Source organism: Melospiza georgiana, chromosome 11, assembly GCF_028018845.1.
Source record: "Melospiza georgiana isolate bMelGeo1 chromosome 11, bMelGeo1.pri, whole genome shotgun sequence".
Classification (NCBI taxonomy): domain Eukaryota; kingdom Metazoa; phylum Chordata; class Aves; order Passeriformes; family Passerellidae; genus Melospiza; species Melospiza georgiana.
Genome location: NC_080440.1, coordinates 5,737,855 through 5,756,368, shown reverse-complemented (window position 1 = coordinate 5,756,368; position 18,514 = coordinate 5,737,855). Strand labels below are relative to the sequence as shown.

General features: G+C 46.9%; 1 protein-coding gene across 1 annotated transcript in view; it reads right to left on the bottom strand.

The window, feature by feature from the left end:
- Nucleotides 1-18,514, bottom strand: part of LRIG1 (leucine rich repeats and immunoglobulin like domains 1) — a 197,160-nt gene that overhangs the window by 7,183 nt on the left and 171,463 nt on the right. The window contains 7 exon segments of the mRNA XM_058032213.1: nt 626-1,045; nt 2,687-2,968; nt 4,684-5,004; nt 6,872-7,035; nt 9,061-9,132; nt 10,407-10,478; nt 15,369-15,449. Coding sequence (XP_057888196.1) covers nt 626-1,045; nt 2,687-2,968; nt 4,684-5,004; nt 6,872-7,035; nt 9,061-9,132; nt 10,407-10,478; nt 15,369-15,449 — 1,412 coding nt within the window.

The window sequence follows — 18,514 nt, the reverse complement described above, 5'->3', positions numbered from 1 at the left end:
GCTGGAAATTCCAAGCAGGCTGGGCAAGTCTTAGGCTGGTTCTTCCATACTTCTGTTTTGTTCAGAGGCTGCATAAGGAGGGCAGGAGATTTTATTCTCACTGCAACATCTATTTCAGCACCAAATTATCCCCTATGAGTATCAGGAGAAAGCAGTAAGTGCTAATTCTTCCTCTAAAAAGTAACAGATACCTCCATCATCGGGGGAGTATCTGTTATAGCCAACATGGAAAAAGGGATTCCAGCTTCTAAGCCTAATTTTTCAAGTTTTGACTTTGAAGACTTTGACGATACATTTTTCCAACAACCAAGACAGGTTCCCAGCATCACGAACATCATCCAGACTGTCTCAAAAGTTATCATTTATGGTCATGGAAAACCAAAGTAGCAAAGCAACAGCTGTAACTACAGCCAAGTGGAAAAGACCTTCCTGAAGAGCAAGCCAAGGGGAGAAATGCAGCTCTGAACATGCTTCAGCAGCAATTGTGAGAGCTGGTTCCAGCCCTGGGAGGCAGGAGAAGCTGCAGTTCCAGGGGACTGCAGGGCTCCCTGCCGAGCTGGCTCAGCCTCGGTGGGATCTCTGCCAGCACAAAAGGTTAGAGGGGACCCGAGGACGCTGCAGCTACCTGTGTTGGTGACACTGTACTCCTCACTCTTCTTCCTGGTCTGGTAGATGATGCAGACCCAGACGAGGGAGGTGAGCACGATGCTGCAGACCACGGCGATGGTGATGATGCCCACGGTGGTGCGGTCCTTGCGGCAGCCCAGCGCCTGCAGGATGCTGACGTGGCTGTGCGCGCGCTCCGTGCCCAGCGTGTTGGACATCTCACACGTGTACTTCCCTGCGTCCTCCAGCACCACGTTCCTGACAATCAGCAGCTGGTTGCCCGAGGTGAAGTGGTGCCTTTCTGTCACCACCAGGGGCTGGTCACCCTTCAGCCAGGTGATGCGGGGCGGGGGGCTGCCCGTGGCTTTGCACTGGAGAGCCACGGTCTCGCCGACGGACACCACGTGGTCTTCCAGGGGATGGAGCAGGGATGGTGTCTCTGTGGGAGGACAAGCACAGAAATTGATTTTTAGGGATGGTGTGTAGGAGTGATGGGGGTAGGACGGGCAGGACAGATGGAGATGAGAGATCCCTGTAACCAGGGCCTGGAACTTGGGGTTTGTTGCAAAGGGTCTGGTGCAGGGACCTGCTGGGAGCTGCCAGGCACAGCTCAGAGCAGGCCTGAGAGAAGAGAGGGGTAGGGAGGATGAGAGGGTAAGAGTGTAAAAGGGTAAGAGAGTAAGGGAGTAAAAAAGGCAAGAGAGTGAGGTTCCCGTTACAATACAATAAATCTTCTGTGTTGAATGTTCTGATTCTCACTAACCAATCTACTACAATATACAAATCCTATAGCATTTGCATACAGCCTATAAGAATCACTACATTACCATACTGTGTTACATTTTAAACCTAAAAAACTCCTCTTTGGGCCCCTTCTACCAAGCTGTAGGGTCTGCTCTGAGCCTTGGGCCTGTCTGCAAGCAGAGGGTATTGTTTGATCAAAAGGGGATTACCTTCAGCCAGCCATATCATTGTTTTCCAGTTGTTCAGTAACTAAGGTATCTCAAAGCTTGCTTTCATTTCAATCTCACTTATAGTTTCCATATTCTCAAAATCTTTTGCCAGACAATCATATTTATAAGGCTTTCCTGTTTCATCTTCCCCAACAATGGTGTAACAACTGTCCCTAAAATCCCTGTCAGATTTAACAGCACTGAAAGTTCCTCGTGTTCCTGCAGACATAGCAAGGCATGAAGCAAGCACATGCTCAGGAACACAGCAGACACAACACACCACAACAGATCTAACAACCACAGCCAAGCTTTCACTTCCCACAACCAACTGGTGTTAAGTTTTCCCAACAAGAAACTTCTGAGGACATATGCCAACAGCTGAAATGTGAATTATTTTACAGAGCAAGAGAGATGAAGTGCAATTTCCTTTTGAAGTCATTTTCCCAGACAGGAAATAAGCTGGTTGGAGGGGCTTCCTTGGCACAAGAGGAGATGCAACTTACAGCTCCTTCTCTTACTTTACAGATATTTTTCATTAGTGAACTACAATGTGAAAGAATGAAACAAGACTAAGCAGACCATTTGACTCTGCCTCTCTTTTATCTGCAAGTGGTAAAGAGCTTGAATGGCCATCCTTCCCTGTTCCCACTTGTACTTGGCCTCCTGGGGCACTGATGATGGCTTTTTGGGACTACCTAAAAACAGAGGCCAGACAAAATTAGGGGAATAAAACCAGTTAATATTCATTGAAGGACCTTCAGGTTCATTTAGAGCAGATGAAGTGCCGCCAGGGACAACACCCAAAAATGGATGATGGGTCACAGGTTTTCACACTTTTATCAGTTTGGTCATTTGTGTATTGGGGGTTAATCTTCCAATTACAACTTCAGGTAATGAAGTAATTTACCCCAAGTTTACTTTCCCCCCAACTGACTTTTCTCTCCATCTCTCAGGGCCTGAGACAGTGATGTGTCCTTGATTCAGGCCTAGAGAGAAATTGCTCTGTCTGACCAAAATGGAGGAACAGTAACACTCTACATGCAGTTTAGAGCCATACACTGAAGAACCGCAGGATTACAACCACATGAAAAAATTACAAACACACAAAAACCCAAAGGCATCCTTACCCAGCACGGTGAGGGTGGCGTTGGCCAGCACGGAGCCCGCCGAGTTCTGCGCCGTGCAGCTGTAGACGCCCATGTCCTCCACCTTGACGTCGGTGATGAAGAAGACGTCGTCGTCGGGCATGACGTGCATGCGGCGCTCGCGGGCCGCGGGGAAGTCGGTGCCGCCGTCCTTCTGCCAGGCGATCTGCGGCGCGGGGTGGCCCTCGGCCGCGCACTCCAGCCGCGCCGTCGTGCCTGTCCGGCTCGTGATGTCGTGGGGGGTCTTGATAAATGATGGCAGCACTGATAGAGGAAAAACAAGAAATGAGCGTGAGTGGTTCTGTGGGGGAATCATCATCTTCTGGGTGGTTCTGTTCTCCTTCCCACAGAGGCCCTCGGCCGCGCGCTCCAGCCGCGCCCTTGTGCCCGTCCGGCTCGTGGTGTCGTGGGGAGTCTTGATAAATGATGGAAGCACTGATAGAGGAAAAGCAAAAAAAAGCTGTGAGTGATTCTGTGGGGAAACATCATCGTCTGGGCGGTTCTGTTTTCCTTCCCACAGAGGGATTAAGGTGGTCCTCAGCCGTGCACTGTGATAGTGTTCGCAGGGGTCTTAGGATGAGGGAAGATATGAGGATCTGACTCCATGTTTCAGAAGGCTGATTTATTATTTTATGATATATATTGTATTAAAACTAGACTGAAAGAATAGAAGAAAAGATTTCATGACAAGGTAAGCTAAAAATAGAAAAAGAAGAAGAATGATAACAAAAGTTTGTGTCTTGGACAGAGAGTCTGAGCCAGCTGACTGTGGTTGGCCATTAATTAGAAACAACTAACACGGGCCAGTCAAAGATCTACCTGTTGCATTCGACAAGTTCCTGAGGCTTCTCAGCTTCTCAGGAGAAAAAATCCTAAAGAAAGGATTTTTCAGAAAATGTCATAGCTACAGCACACTCCAGCCACGCCGTTGTGCCCATCCAGCTCATGATGTTGTGGGCGGTTCTGATAAATGATGGCAGAACTGACAGAGGAAAAGCAAGAAAAGTGTGTGAGTGACTCTCTGGGGAAATAACATCTTCTGGGCGGTTCTCCTTTCCTCCCCACAGTGGGATTAAGGTGACAGTTACCCAAAGGCAGGAAGATGGCTCTGAACTGCTGGGGACTGACCCCATGTTTCTATAGAATACACCTGTCTGCAGAGTCCATGACACCCCCAACTCAGATCATTAGAGCTGGGATTAAAGCTAATTTTCTTCTGTGAAAACAATCTGTTATCTCTCCTACAGAGAACTTCCAACTGCTATTTCCCTCTTCTTTGCACCCTTTTATATTTTCATTTTCATTGGGCAAAGAATCTACCTGAGCAGCCAAAGAGCAGCAGCTCAAGCCGCTATAAACATGCGTGCTGAAGTGCTTGGCTGCATGGCATCCAACACAAAATGGTGTGTGCTCCTCACAGGGCATTTCCCAGCACCCACTGAGATACAAACAACTGCTGTGCAGAGGTTAAGAGCTCACCATCAGGAATAGACCCTCGGGAACAAGGAACTGTGTGGCATTCCCATCCTCTGAAAAAATCCCTTCACCCAGGATTTTTCTCCTGGAAAGCTGAGAAACCTCAGAGAAAAGGGAAACAATTATTATCTCATTTGCTTCTCCTGTGTTGTGCTCATGTGTGGAATGTGTTCGGAGATTGTTTACCCACAGGTGATTGTTTCATTGGATTTGGGTGTGAATTGTTTTGGGTCATTGGCCAATCAGGGCCAAGCCGTGTCGGGACTCTGGAGAGAGCCATGAGTTTTCATTATTATCTTTTTAGCATTGTGTGAGTATCCTTTCTGTATTCTTTAGTATAGCATTCTTTAATATATTACAGCATCATAATATATTTAGAACATGGAGTCAGATTCATCCTTCCTCCCTTCATCGAGGCACCCCGCAAACACGACAGAATTGTACCACAATTGAGCAGGAGCTCAGGCTGAGGAGAAGAAGAGGAGGAAGCAGCTCCCACTCACCATTGACGGTGAGCCTGGCCTTGTTGGAGTAGGTGGAGCCGAAGTGGTTGGTGATGACGCACTGGTAGCGGCCCTCGTGCGCGAAGGTGACGTGCCGCAGGTGCAGGATGGTGGTGCACTCCATCACCTCCCCGTCCTTGGCGCGCACGTGCGCGAAGTTCTCGATCTCGGCGTTGTGCAGCATCTCGTTGTCCTTCTTCCAGGCAAACACCATGGGGGAGCTGCTGCTGCTGGCTGCCAGGCAGGTGAAGCGGATGTCCTTGCCCAGCACAGCCACCGTCGTCTCGGGCTGGATGATGATCTGGGGCTTGGGGAAATCGTCTGGGAGGAAAGAGCAGCAAGAAAGAGTCAGTGCTGGGCTCTGAGGGGAGGCTGGAGCAAGCCAGGAGGTGAAATGAGAAATAAGCAGTGCTCTGTAGAGCAGGTGTGCCACACACAGCTCTGCTAAGTCATTGGTTTATGTGGGATTGTTGTTCCTCTGGTACCTTCAGTGGGCTGAGATGGTCACTGAGTGACCTCAGACACCTACAAGACACCCAGCTCCTTCACCAAGTGAATCTGAGAAAGATACTATGCTCTGAAGAAGATATTCAGACTGAATTTAAAATCTCACCTCCAGACCTCTACTGGCATGAAGTAGGAGGGGAGAGGGCATTTAAAGGGCTGGAAGTGTTACCTCCAGGGAAAATTGCTCACAGGTTTTAGTGAGGTGGGGATTGGTCTCTTCTTCCGCGCAACAGCCTCAAGTTGTGCCAGAAGAGGTTTAGATTAGCTAACAGGAAATCTCTCTTCCCCAAAAAGGCTGTCAGGCACCAGAATGAGCTGCCCAGGGACCAGGGAGGCGGTGGAGTCACCATCCCTGGAGGTATTTAAATCATGTGTCATTGTGGCACTCAGGGCCCTGGTTTAGTGGTGTGTTTGGCTGCAGGAAGTTAACAGTAAGTAAGTTAAAGTTAAAAGATCTTAGAAGTCTTTTCCAGCCTAAAGGACTCCATGACTCTCAAAGCAGAAGCAGCTGTATTTGCCTGTCACCCGACCAGGGTGGAAAGCTTTGCACACTCTCTCTCTGCCCTGAAGACTGTTGGTTTTAGCAAGGTTCCAAGCAGATTCATTTATTAGGTTTCTACAAATGGTGTAATTTAATATTTGACTAAGGTTTAATTAAACAGCCAGGCCTCTGGAACCAGGACTACTAGTGCCTGGAGGACTTGGCAGGCAGCGGGAGCAAAGCTGCTTTTGCTTTGTGATGTTGCTGTGGGGATGGAGCTTTCAGGATCTCTCCTTCCAGATGAGCACAGCAGGGCTCCCTCCCAGCCTGCTCAGACAGAGGCCACCTAGGCAGAGAGTGTCACTGGGGGATCAGGAGGGACCCTGGAACAAAGCTTCTGCTCCCTGTTCAGTGCAAGTCATGCATTCAGCTCAGTGAAATACTGTTTGCAAAAGCTCATTTTTCCTTCAAACAGCCATGTGCAGCTCCACCCAGGATCCTCACTGGTTGGCTCCACTGCAGAGGGTTTGGCTCCCAAACCAGGCCTTTCTTTCCCCCAAAACCTGGATGCCTGAGCAGCACTGATTTGGCCTCTTCTGATCATTTAAATTTCTTTATGAGAAAGGTAGTAGATGTTTATGTGCGCTGGTATTAAGTAAAGCTGCTTTGAAACCATAGCTCAGGTGCAGAGTGAGCTGCAGTATTTGGGTGGGCCTTACTGGCCCCAAAGAAGCAGCTGTGATGGAGGGATTCCCCTCTGGGTTTTGTTTTTAACTCTTTGTTGTCTCCAAGAGGGAGAAGAGATGGGTGAAGAACACAAATCCACAGAAGAGCTCAGAACACTGCAGAAGGAAAAAAAATTACAGCTGCAGGCTTGATATTATCTAACTGAGAGGACTGGGGAAGTGTCTGTGCAGCCCCATCTGGAAGTGGAACAGCCCTTAGTCCCTTTTGATTTAATACTCAGGGAGCCCTGTAAGGAATACTATGGATGCAAGCAATGCACTGTGTGGTTTTAGTGGGAAATAAATTGTAGCCAATGACAAATTTTTTAAATGCAGGCTTGGGCTTCCTTTGATCCCACTGAATAACAAAACAAAACAGAAACCCTCTCATAATAACATGCTGGTACTCAAAGAAAATGTTTCCCAAGTGACTCCTACCCTTCACACAACCTCAAAACATGCAGGCAAGACTTACCACACACAAAACTCTCTGGCTGGATGGCAAAAATGCTCTTGCTCTTCAGTGACTCAGGATGGGCACAGGTGGCCACCACAAAGGACTGCAGCTCCTTCTCCACCAGCCACTGGGGCAGCCACTTGAGCTGGCAGTCACAGAGGAAGCTGTCACTGTTAATGTGCCTGCAGGGAAACAGAACCAACACCAGCCTGCTGTCAGTCCTGCACGGAGGGAAGGCTGGGAAACTCACAGCCCTCTCATGTTAAACAAGGGTGAAAGGATCAAAAAGGACTGCAGGGATCTCCTGGAGGCACTGAAGGTGTCACAGGCATGACACAAATAGAGAAACCCCCTCCTGCACTGCAGTGACACTCTGCAGCTCCTTGTAATTATTAACCAGCCCCCAGAGTGATCCCCAGGAACAGACAAGACACATCAATGAGCTCCTGCTCTGCCCCTCTGGGGTTTGAGCCTTTGGTAGGGACCAAATTCAGCATTTAGCTGCTGACCAGAGAGAGAGGAGACCCAGCTCCCACTGAAAGAAAGGCTTTGAGTTCCCTCCATGGCAGAGCAGTCAGCAGAGAGGCCCTGCCTTCCACAAGGTGACCCTGGAGTTGTGTTTAGTGATTAAAAGAAGCAGCAGAAGAGAAATGACCAAAGACATTTGTGTAAACCCCACAGGAACAGTAACTAGTCTGGAAAATAGAACACACAAACATTTCTCAGCATCCTGAGTTCCAACTCCACCATTGTAAGAATCTGTAATTCTCTGATCCAACACTAGGAAAAGAGGTGTGAAAAAGGGGCAAAGAAAAAGGAAGCTTTGGGATTAACGTGGGTTCTTTTTAATATTCTGGGCCAAATTATGGCCCAGTGTAACTCAAAGGCCAGTGAAGAACTGTAAATTTACATGAATAAGGCATTCATACTTTGGTTTACAAAACTTATTCTGATCCTTGGAATTGAATGTGAGGATGTTCAGAGACTGGAAAATGCCCCAAAGAGAGCTCCTGCCCTGCAATCCTACAAGCTGTGCAAGAGCAGGGTATCAAGAGCACAGCAGAATCCCAACTCCAGCACTGCACTACGAGATGTGAATCTCCTGCTAATTTTCTACCCAATACCTCAGGAAATCCTGAAGTTTGAAATGAGCAGGGAAGGTAAAAAGGGAAAATTGACTGGAGAGGGAGGGAATATAGGGATTTCACTTTTCAAAGCTGTCCATTTTCCTGTTCTAGAAAGATGTGTAGCCTCTAACACATACGATGACATAAAAACCTCCTGGGTACTCGGGACAGGTCAGGAGATCGTTCAGCACAATTCATTCTGCATGTAAATGTCCTCTATCTGAACTTCTCCCTTTTATAAACATTCCTTCACAATATCTGGGATCTCACTATCTCTCACTAATAAGATCAATCCTTCATCTCAATTTTGTTTCAAGTGCCAGTGCAGAAGATAAAGTTTTTAATCACATAACAGACACACAGTGTTTATCTTCTTCACTCCCAGTCACTGGTATCAGGTGTCACTGCCAGCAGTGACCATCTGATTCCCATTTCCAATGTCAGGAGCAAGAACCTGTACCTGCCCAAATACCAAAGAAATGATTCTGTGTTCCACAGACACTGCACTACTCTGGGGCATAGCAACACACTGACAGTGGATTAAATATTTATGGAGAAGAGGAGAAAAGGAAACCAGGCAAGACTGGAAACAGTGTCTGATAACAGTGCAGAGCCCCAGCCTGGAGCACAAGCAGCAGCTCTGATAACACATCTGTATTTTTACACCAGAGGGCTGAATGACAAGTGGATGCAGTTCAAATGGTGCTTATCACTGCAGTATCAGTCCTGTGTGTGAACCCTAAACACAGGAACAGCAAGGGAGCACATGGGCCACTGGGAATTAAATCCATGGTGCTGTGAGCAGGAGAGCTGGCTAGCAGGAGCAGGGCTGGACTTCCTGAATGGAGATGGATAATTGCACAGGCACAAACCTGCTGGAAGAACCTGTCCCTGTGATCTAATTTCACTCACTATTACATGCAATGACAGCTCCTGATGTGTAAAAATACCCCCCAGAGGAGGATGCAGGGGAGGGGGAAATGAATGAATGGCAGTGTGGGTAACAGCAGTGCTGCTCTGAGGTGCAGGGCCAGGAGGATCCCTCCTGCCTGGGTGGGTGTGAGCAGGACAATCACTTACAGCTGCTTCAGGCTCCTCATCCTGGCAAAGGCATCGGCTTGGATGGAGCGGATGGCATTGTCCCCCAGGTTCCTGCAGGCACAACCACAGGCAGGGTCAACAGAGGAGATGCCATGGCTGGGACAGAGCCTCTCACAGTGATTTAAGCAATGACTCCAGTAAAAGGTGGTTTGGTAGCTCCTTGTTAAGGCCTTCAGCACTTACATAGAAATGTTCCTCAAAACGCCTTTGTATTATTAAAGCATTGCTGAACAATAGCCAGCCAACAAAAATTACACTTAACTGAATCACTAAGACATTCCCTACCCCATCTTCTCAGTCTGAGCTACCTCCATCATCCATAGCTCAGAAATTCCTCAGCCCCCTCAATAACCAAAGATAGTCAGGAATGTGTACCCCAGGCTAGACCTTCAGCAAACATAAAAGAAAGCAAATACTTGCACTAAGCAGCATCTGAGGAATTATTTGAAAATTATTTGGAGAGGATACTGTTGGATTTAAAAAAACATCCCAGTATTTCCAAAGGAAGGGGTTAAAGCCTTTCCTCACAGCTATTGCTAATTAAAAAAATAATTTGCTCTCTGAAAAAGCAGTGTCAGATTTGGGGCTGAAGTTTACTAAGTGACATGTAGGGCAGATGAGCACTGCCTAAAGAGGACAATCTCAGTAGAGCATTAAGGGCACCTTTATTTGGGAATGTACTCCCAGTCAGGCAGCCCAAACCTTTCAGTGTGCTCTCAATGGCCATAACATTTCATACAATCAACAGCCAATAAAACATGTAGAGCACAGTCACATACACTTTAACTTGTCTTAATCCAAGAAAGGAGGTTATTAATGAATCACTGCTGGAGTCATCAGCCTTGGGACACAGAAAAAAAAATTACACAGAGGCAGCCAAAATTCACTTCTTGCAAATGGCTCTAAGGGGGTTGTGCTGAATGGGGATGTTGAGTGGGGATGCATCAAACCCAGTCATCTGTAACATGTGGCACTGCCAGAGCCTGGTTTAGGAGGGAGTTGGGGCAAAGGAGGAAAGAGTGCTGTGCCTGCACCAGCCCCTTTTCATTGCTAACTGCCTGCAAAAAGCAGTAATGTGCAAGTCAAGGTGATACTCTCAAAAAATTAGGAGCATGCAAATTTCCCATATGTTCTATAACTTTGTTCCTGGCACAAAAAAAGGCCAAAGTTGAGGCGGACTTATAATGAGAAGGAAGCAGGTGGCCCCCACAAATGGACTGGCTTCTCAGTTTACAAAGACACTATTAAATTGCTAGCAGATTTCTCAAGCAGCTCCTTTTGGCAGACCCCCCTTCCCAAACTCTGAGGCATGGTGGGTTACTCACAGGTGCTCCAGAGCCTCCAACCCTGAGAACGCTTTCTTGGCCACCGACTTGATCTTGTTTCCAAACAGAGTTCTGCAGTTTCCAAACATCCAGTGCCAGATAAACAGAAAGAAAATGGGGAGAGGGGGAAAAAAAAAAGAAAAGAAAAAAAAAAGGAACACAATTAGTATGGCTTTATCTGATATACACACTCAGTGTAAGTCCCAGGAAATCTGAACTGCACAGAGATTAAGAGGGCTGAAGCACACTCGCTTTCCTGCTCCTGAAATGAAATCCTTTTATCTGTATTTGAATTTAGTAGTGATGACAGCACAGAAGGGAATGTGCCATATCATGTAAAAAGGCAGGTTTGCTCCTGTGCTTGGGAACCAGCTTGCTGAGTAACAGAAGGTCCCCTCTGTTCTTCACAGGCTGGCTGTGGACAGGATTAAGTGCAGTGACAGCTTAACAAGATATTGGTTTCTCCCCACAAACTTTTCATTTCTGACTTCTTCCTAGACAGGAAGAAGAGTGGTGATTTATCCCCTGGTGCTTGGCCTGAGCAGCCATCAGCACTCAGAGCTGAGGGCTGCCCTGGGCTGCACACACACACAGCAGCTGACTGCAGGCACTGCTCACTCCTCATTGTTAAATAGGACAGCAAAGCAATACCATGCAACAGATCCTAGCCAAGGGACAATTTCAAGGAGCAAAAGGCAGATCAGGTAATGTGCAGAGCTGAGGAATGGGTTTGTGTGCATCTGTGACCAGAGAGCATTCCTCTGAATCAGCAGTGGCATGAGGGGGCTATCACCCAGCTGGAGAGATCCCAGCCCAGCTGCCATCTCCAGAGCAACAGCTCTCCATAAATATTGACCAGGGTTTGTGCCAAATGGATAGTCCCCTCACCTGTTTTAATAAAACATCAACCAGTGTCATCAATTAGGAACTGCTTCCTTCCCCAGGCTCCCCCCAAGGTTCATCCTCCAGGTGCCTCTGTTATCACCACGTGGTGTCCAGGGTAAGCCATCACCCACACCTCAGGTGGAAAAAGGGCACATCTGGTGTGCCCTTTTTGATTGGTGTGCCCTGCATTTGATTTTGAGTTTTCATTCAAGAGCTGCCGTTCAGTACAGGGTGTGAAAGCCATTTCTGCACCCCAAAAAGACTTACAGCTATGATGGCCCCACTGCTTGCTTACTGGCCAGGGAGAGGAGTACAAGATGGAGCATGTGCAGCCATTCCATGAGCAAACACATTTCCAAGAACTTGTCAAGGCTTTCCACAAAGCACTTGCAAATGTCAGGATAATTTGGTTATATATTGGCTCCAGGAAAGCCCAGTCTCAAATACCCCCAGCACCAAAGGATGTGTGCAGTCATGTGTGCCATCATTTGGTAAAAGGGATGCTGCATTAATGAAGGCTTTGAGAAATCCATTAGAATGATTAATACAGTAAATAATTTACTATATGTAAACTCTGGTCAAATAGCTGCATCCACACACACTGATTTCTGCAGCCATATTCCTAATAAATGTGCTTTAAGGACAAGGTGAGGATAAAGTAAGGACTAAAGGAAATGGCCTCAAGCTGTGCCAGGGGAGGTTTAGATTAGATTTCAGGGAAAATTTCTTCAGAGAAAGGGTTGTAAGCATTGAACAGACTGCCCAGGGAAGTGGCAGAGTCACCATCCTTGGAATTGTTCAAAAACATGTGGATGTGGCACTTCAGCACATGGTGATGGTGCTAGGTTAATGGTTGGACTTGATGATCCTAAAGACCTTTTCCAACTTTTATGATTCTAATGGAAGTTAGATGGGAAACTGCTGCTGAAAAGATTATGCTGAGCTTGGGTTTGATTGCTGCAGATTTCTATTACTGTTCAGTGGATTTTGGTCTTTGAAAATTGGATACTGCTGCTATCTGTTTAGTTATCTGTGCACAGATAAGGAGTGCATCTGGGGAAGGGAATACACAGCTACAGCACTTGTGAAGGTGCACACAGCTCAATGCCTGGACATGAAAAATGCCTAACACACGTAACAAGTCAGGCCTCAGCAAACTCATTACTCCTTGCAACTAATTTCAATTAAGTGCCTCTACAAATGCCAGAGTTTGAACCTAGAGGCCCCCATCAAAGGGCTGTGAAGGCTGGAATGTGAAGGCAGCACAACACAGCCACAATTACCCATCCCACTGCTGCCTGAACCTCCTCCAGGGGCAGAGCCCAGCACAAGCTCTCCTGGAGACTGCACCAGGGTAATTACATGCCAAGCACACAATTCACTGCAGCCTTTTCTCCTCCAGCCAGTTTTGCACCTGCAGGAAGATCTCGCTGAGTGAGCCATCAAAAAGCTGGTTACATTTAGCAGCTTGAATAATTAGGAGCCTCCTTGCTCCACAGCGATTCCACCGGTGCTTTTTATGCTCCAGTGCTTCTCAACTCCCTCTTTCTTCAAGAAACATTTTAATTTAGGCCTGTGCTCTCCATCCTGGAGAGTTCATATATAATTCAGGGAAGGCTAAAGTGACTGGCCTCTCCATCTCTGTTTAACACCTTCATGTCAGCGAACAACCCTCTCTGTGCTAAATCCTTTCAGAGGCTAATCTGTGCCAGATCAAAGGGGAAGGGCTTTTAAGGCAATCTCCACAGAGCTGAGGTGATTATTAATTCATTGGAAGGTCTCCTCTGAAGTGCCCATTTATTTTTTGTATGCTAATGCATTTAAAGAGGCTGACGGTTTAAACACAGGTCCTAAATCACACAGTGAAATGTTTGCTGAAAGGGCTGATCTTTTATTTACAAAAAAATCCTGATACTCACTTCAGCCTTAGAAATCACCAGTTTGGGATTTATGTGCTGATAAGCTACAGAGTTCTGAGGAGATCCCTTTAGAAGTGATCATTCACAAGTATTCTCAAAATGTCTCAAAAATAAATAATAATTAAATAATTTTATGTTCTGAGCGTTTTTTTAGCTTTACATGCTGGCTGACAGCGAACAATCCCAGCAAGCTGTCTGTCCCACAGCAGGTAACTAAACCACTCCTGCCTGCCCCAAACCAACCTGATCCACATGCTCAGAAATGTGCTGCAATCCCCTGCACAAACCCTCCCTGCACAGATCCCTCAGCCAGCCTCAGAGCTGGCCTGAGTCCATGAGCAGTGACAGGCATCACTCAACAGAGGAAATAAAGACAAAAACCAAACTCCCTTAGGCTTGCACAAGACCTCGGTGCATCCTTGGCTAACAGCAGCCCAAGCTCCATTTTCTGGAGGTGTTCCTGGGTTGCGCTGGGTGATGAACATCACATCAGGCCAGGGCATTTTCCAGGGGACAGCCATAGCTGCTGTGCCCAGAGCTGCCAGCACACAACCCCACAGGCTGCCCCTGCTCCCCTCCTTCCTCCTCCTGCTCCTTGCTGCTCCTCCTGGCCTCTGCCTGACCCCCACAGCTCATCAGGCCTCACTGCTCCTGCTTCCCAAGGCAATTCTTCTGCTGAGCTTTCTTTCCATGCTGTCTCCTCTGGACTTTTCACCACTCTCCTGTTATCCACACCCAGCATTTCTAACATATCCTAAACCACTAGTTTTGCTCCCGTGCCACCGGCCCTGTTGGAAGGATGCACCACCAGGACAGCTCTCTCCTGCTCCTTTCCACCACTTTCTCTCCCTGTCAAAGCAGCACTACAGACTCACAATCCTTGCAGCCTGCAAATCCCACTGGACAGAGTCTCTGCTCCCATCACCCTTCCAGCTGCTCACATGCTCTCACTGATTTCTTCAGACAAACCAAACACTTCAGTCAGGCAGCCAAGAACTCTTCTACCCACCACATCTGCTCCTCTGCCTCTTTTCTGGCAGCCATGGGAAGATTCCCTGACTCTGCATGCACAGCAGTTCTTACTCACTTCTCTCTCACCCCCACACTGCCTCTGCTTCCCTGCCTGGCTCCCCCTGTCCTTAAATCCTCCTCTGCTTCTGCCCCACCTTCCTTGCAGCTGCAGCTTGGTCCCCTCAGCAGCAATGAAATACCCTCTCTGTCTGTGACTGCAGATTTGTCCCCTCTGAGCACTGCATCCCCACAACCCCTGCCTGTCCCTCTGCCCCAGGAGTCTCTGATGAGAGCATGACAGTGTCCCTCCTCCTGCCAGGATTCATTGCAGCCATCTGCTCTGCATCGAGGTGCTTTTACTGCACCTCTGGCTGTGCCATGCCAGCAGCACAGACAGCGGCACAGGGGGGCACTGGGAACTTCAACAAAGGCAAGAGGTAATGATTAGAGACTCTTGATTTGTCACAAGCCATCAGAGGCACCTCTGACAGGGCTGATTTATCTCCCCCTGTTTCAAACGGGACAGGGATTGCAGAGAGCAATGTGAAAATCCTGGCCAAGGCCAGGCAAGCCATAAACATTTGCAAGGCGCATGCTTGCCTCGGGAGCCTTTTTATCTCTTCAAGAGCCTGAGCCCCATGGTGCCTTTTATTGTCACTGCACATGGAACCGAGCCCAAAAGATCACTCTCAGAAAGAGTATCCCACAGAAAGGAATCCTGTTTCAACCCTCTGCTGCAGCAGGAAGTGGGGAGATTTTTCTCTTCTGTTTATTGTTATTTGCTGCATCAATCAGTGCCTGGCTGCACACTGCAAGGGGTCGGTTTTGTTGCTTGTTTGCTTTTGGGAGTGAGGAATGGTTGTGCTGAGTTTTATACGTGAAAACAGCTTAAATTCCTCTCTGTGTCTGAACTGCAGTGTGGCACTGTCTGCTCACCATTTAGAAAGGGAATAATTGCCTCATACCTGCTCAAAAACCACATTTGTACTCTTGCAGTGAGCCTGCAAAACTACCACAGCACATCAGATTTTCTGCTGATTTTTGTCTTGTTCCAAGGTGAGAGAGGCTGCATAAAAAGGGACAGACCCAACCCCACACAGGCACACACCAAAACTGGCTTGCAGAACCCAAGCCCAGGGATACTCACAGCTTGCTCAGGTTTTCCAGGCCTGTGAAGGCTCCATTGGTATCTTCTATTGTGCCTGAGATGTCGTTGTGGTCCAGCTCCCTGGGGAGAGCACAAGAGAGAGCTCAGAATCAGCACCTCAGTCCCAATGTTACAAACAAGTGGAGGAAACTATGTTTTAGAAGGCTAATTTATTATTTTATCATCTATATTATATTAAAGAATACATGAGAGCTTCCCATTTTCTCCTGGCAGTTACCAGAAAATGCGGAGTCCTGCAGCAAAGCAGCACCAATCACTTCTCCGGCCCTGGAATGGTGCATTCCAGACAGAGCTTGCCCCTAGCTAAAATCCTCTGAGACAACTACTTTTTACCAAGCAGGTTTCTGTCCTTTTCTAGTTCTGCACATCCAAACAGGAGGAAAATTAAAATAAAGTGCCAAAATTAAACTGAAAGGAACAGCTGTCCTTAAATGCTGCTACCATGAAATAAGATCACTTTGGGTATTCTAGTGTATACATGTATTTGTCTAAAGTTGAATCTTAGGAAGATGATTTGGTGTATGTTCTACAAAGCTGCATTTTTTCTGGCAATGAACTTGAAAACTCAACAAAGGAAAGTGCCAGCATCACTACACCAGCCTAACTCTGTATAAGCATTTGAAAAAAAACAAGAGAATTCCTTTTTCAGAGTTAGCTTCTTTTGGCTTTCAAATTGACCATCAATTACAAGAGTCAAAGAGGTCTGAAGAAAAACAAGCACACAGAACAAACACAGAGATCCACAAAAGCTGTTTGAACAGACTGTTTAGAAATCCTTCCCTCCCAGCTTTTGAATGCAGCTAGCAATGAATACCCAGCAACACAGACAGAAATTCATCATTTCCAATGTTAAGTAAAAAGAAAGAAAAACTAAATAGGCTTTGTTGGTTTTGTTACATCACTCTGATTTAAAACCTGGCAAAATACAGCACCAAAGCAAATTTCAGCATCCAGATAACCCCTGAGCCCTCAGGTACTCCTTTCACACCTTTTGAAGATGATTATCAGAAGGTTTCCAGATAAAAAAATATTAAGACCAAATAAAGAAAAACCAAATCCCCTTGCATTTTGCAACACTCCAGACACAGGCAACACAGTGTGGCTTCTGGGCAGCACAAACACACAGTAACTCACGGGAAGGGAAAACAAATTTAAAAGAGAGCCCAGTTTCAATACGGGAATGGTTTCCCTCAGCTGGCTCAGTCTTTGCTCCTTTTTCTGCTTTAGGGTGAACCAAAGATGAGAAGGGAGATGGCCAAAAGCCACAATTCCTGTTTCTCAGCTGGCTAAAGCCTGACACCTGAATCTCACATCCCTGGAGAGCCCTGGCCTCAGCCAGCACCACTGTGGGTGTCAGGGTGATCTGTGGGGTGCTCTGTGCCAAAGGCATGGACAAAATGGGGGCACAGAATGCTGTGGTGGCCAAAGAGATGGATCCAGGACAATGCTTTGATGTGCTGGCATTTCCAGCACCATCCTAGTGGGACAGGAGCAAATCCATCCTCCTGGAGCTCAGTTTCTACATTTTCCTTAGGCTTGCCAAGCCCATGTCCCTTGTTCTGTTTGTTTTTTTAAGGGAAAATCCCTTCTCAGACATTTCTCCTCTTCAGTTTCACCACGGGCTACTGGTCTTTGGAGCAGCAAAGCCTTTCCCATGGCAGAAGCAGAGAAGTGGGAACAGCCTGTAGGAGCTCTGACACACACTTTTATTAATTGACTGCCACACATTGTGCCTTCTTGAAAAAGGGAAAGAAAATGGTATTGCTTGTTCATCCAGTGGCAACTCAAAGGTTTAGTGTTAGAAAGGAGGAATAAAAAACCTTTTTAACAAATGAGTGAAAATAGAGAGAGGGAGAAAAAAAGAGTGGGGTATTTTGGCCCAGCTCTCTTTGTATCCCAGCCCCTCTCCCAGCCCCTGTTGCCAATTTCCTATTCTTTCTGGCTGGCTGAGCCTGAATGCTCGCAGCCTTGTTAATCATTGTGCTCAGAGGTCTCCGGGCCTGACCTCCATTTGAATAGCTCCACATTTCAGCAGTTTCACACCCACCAAAGGCTCCCCAACAATAGCCCATAATTAAAGCATGCTCAGCTCTTTTTCACCAGGTGCAGGACCCAATGGGCCTTTCTCTTTATTAAATTAGAGCTCGCTCACACACTCCACCTCCCCCCCTCTGCCCTGGACATAAAAGAGGCTCCACATTCAGTGCAGAGCAAAGAGAAGGAGCAGTTTCCCTACCCTTCCATTTTTCTTTGGAAACCTTTAGTTCCGGTCCTGACAGCTGCCTCAGAGAGGTCCCTTCTCAATGCCCAGGGCCTGAAAGGCTTTGGCTTAAGTTTAAAAAAAGCAAACAAAACCCAAACTCACTTTCCAGTCACTTCCTTCACTATGAACTTCAATAAAGAAAAGAGTAAGATGCAAAAAAGTACTGTAAAGAGGGGAGATTTTTCTGTTCCCATTTCCTTTTAATGACTCAGGCCACAATGGGCTTCTCAAGAGGAATAAAAGTATCAAAGTGTGGCTTTTTCCTTTGGAAGGAAGAACTAAATCAGTTTGCTGAACCCAAGCAGCCTGGGAACGTGTCTGGTGCTGTCACAAGGGCTGTGAGAACTCTGTGCTGTGCCAGATGAAGGTGCTGAGCCTGCAGCTCCCAGGGAGAGGAGAGAGCAGCACTGCAGGTTCCAGTGAGGAGACAGAACACAGCAATGGAACTGCATCCCCATCTCCTGATGCTCACAAGACAAGCCCAGATGTATTTCAGTCTCACACAGCTCTCACTGTGCAATGCTACAATGCTACAACTGTGTCATCATCACATTTCTGAAAATTCTCCTCCTGGGAAGCTGAGAAGCCTCAGAGAAAAAGGGAAACAATAATTATCTGATTGCTTCTCCTGTGTTTTGCTGCTTTAGAATGTGTTTAGATATTCTTTACCAACAGGTAATTGTTTCATTGGTTTCATGTGAATTGTTTTGACTCAATGGCCAATTATGGCCAAGCTGTGTCAGGACTCTGGAAGGAGTCACAAGTTTTCATTATTATCTTTTTAGCATTCTGTCTGTATCCTTTCTCTATTCTTTAGTACAGTTTAGTACAGTATTCTTTAATATAATATAGATCATAAAAT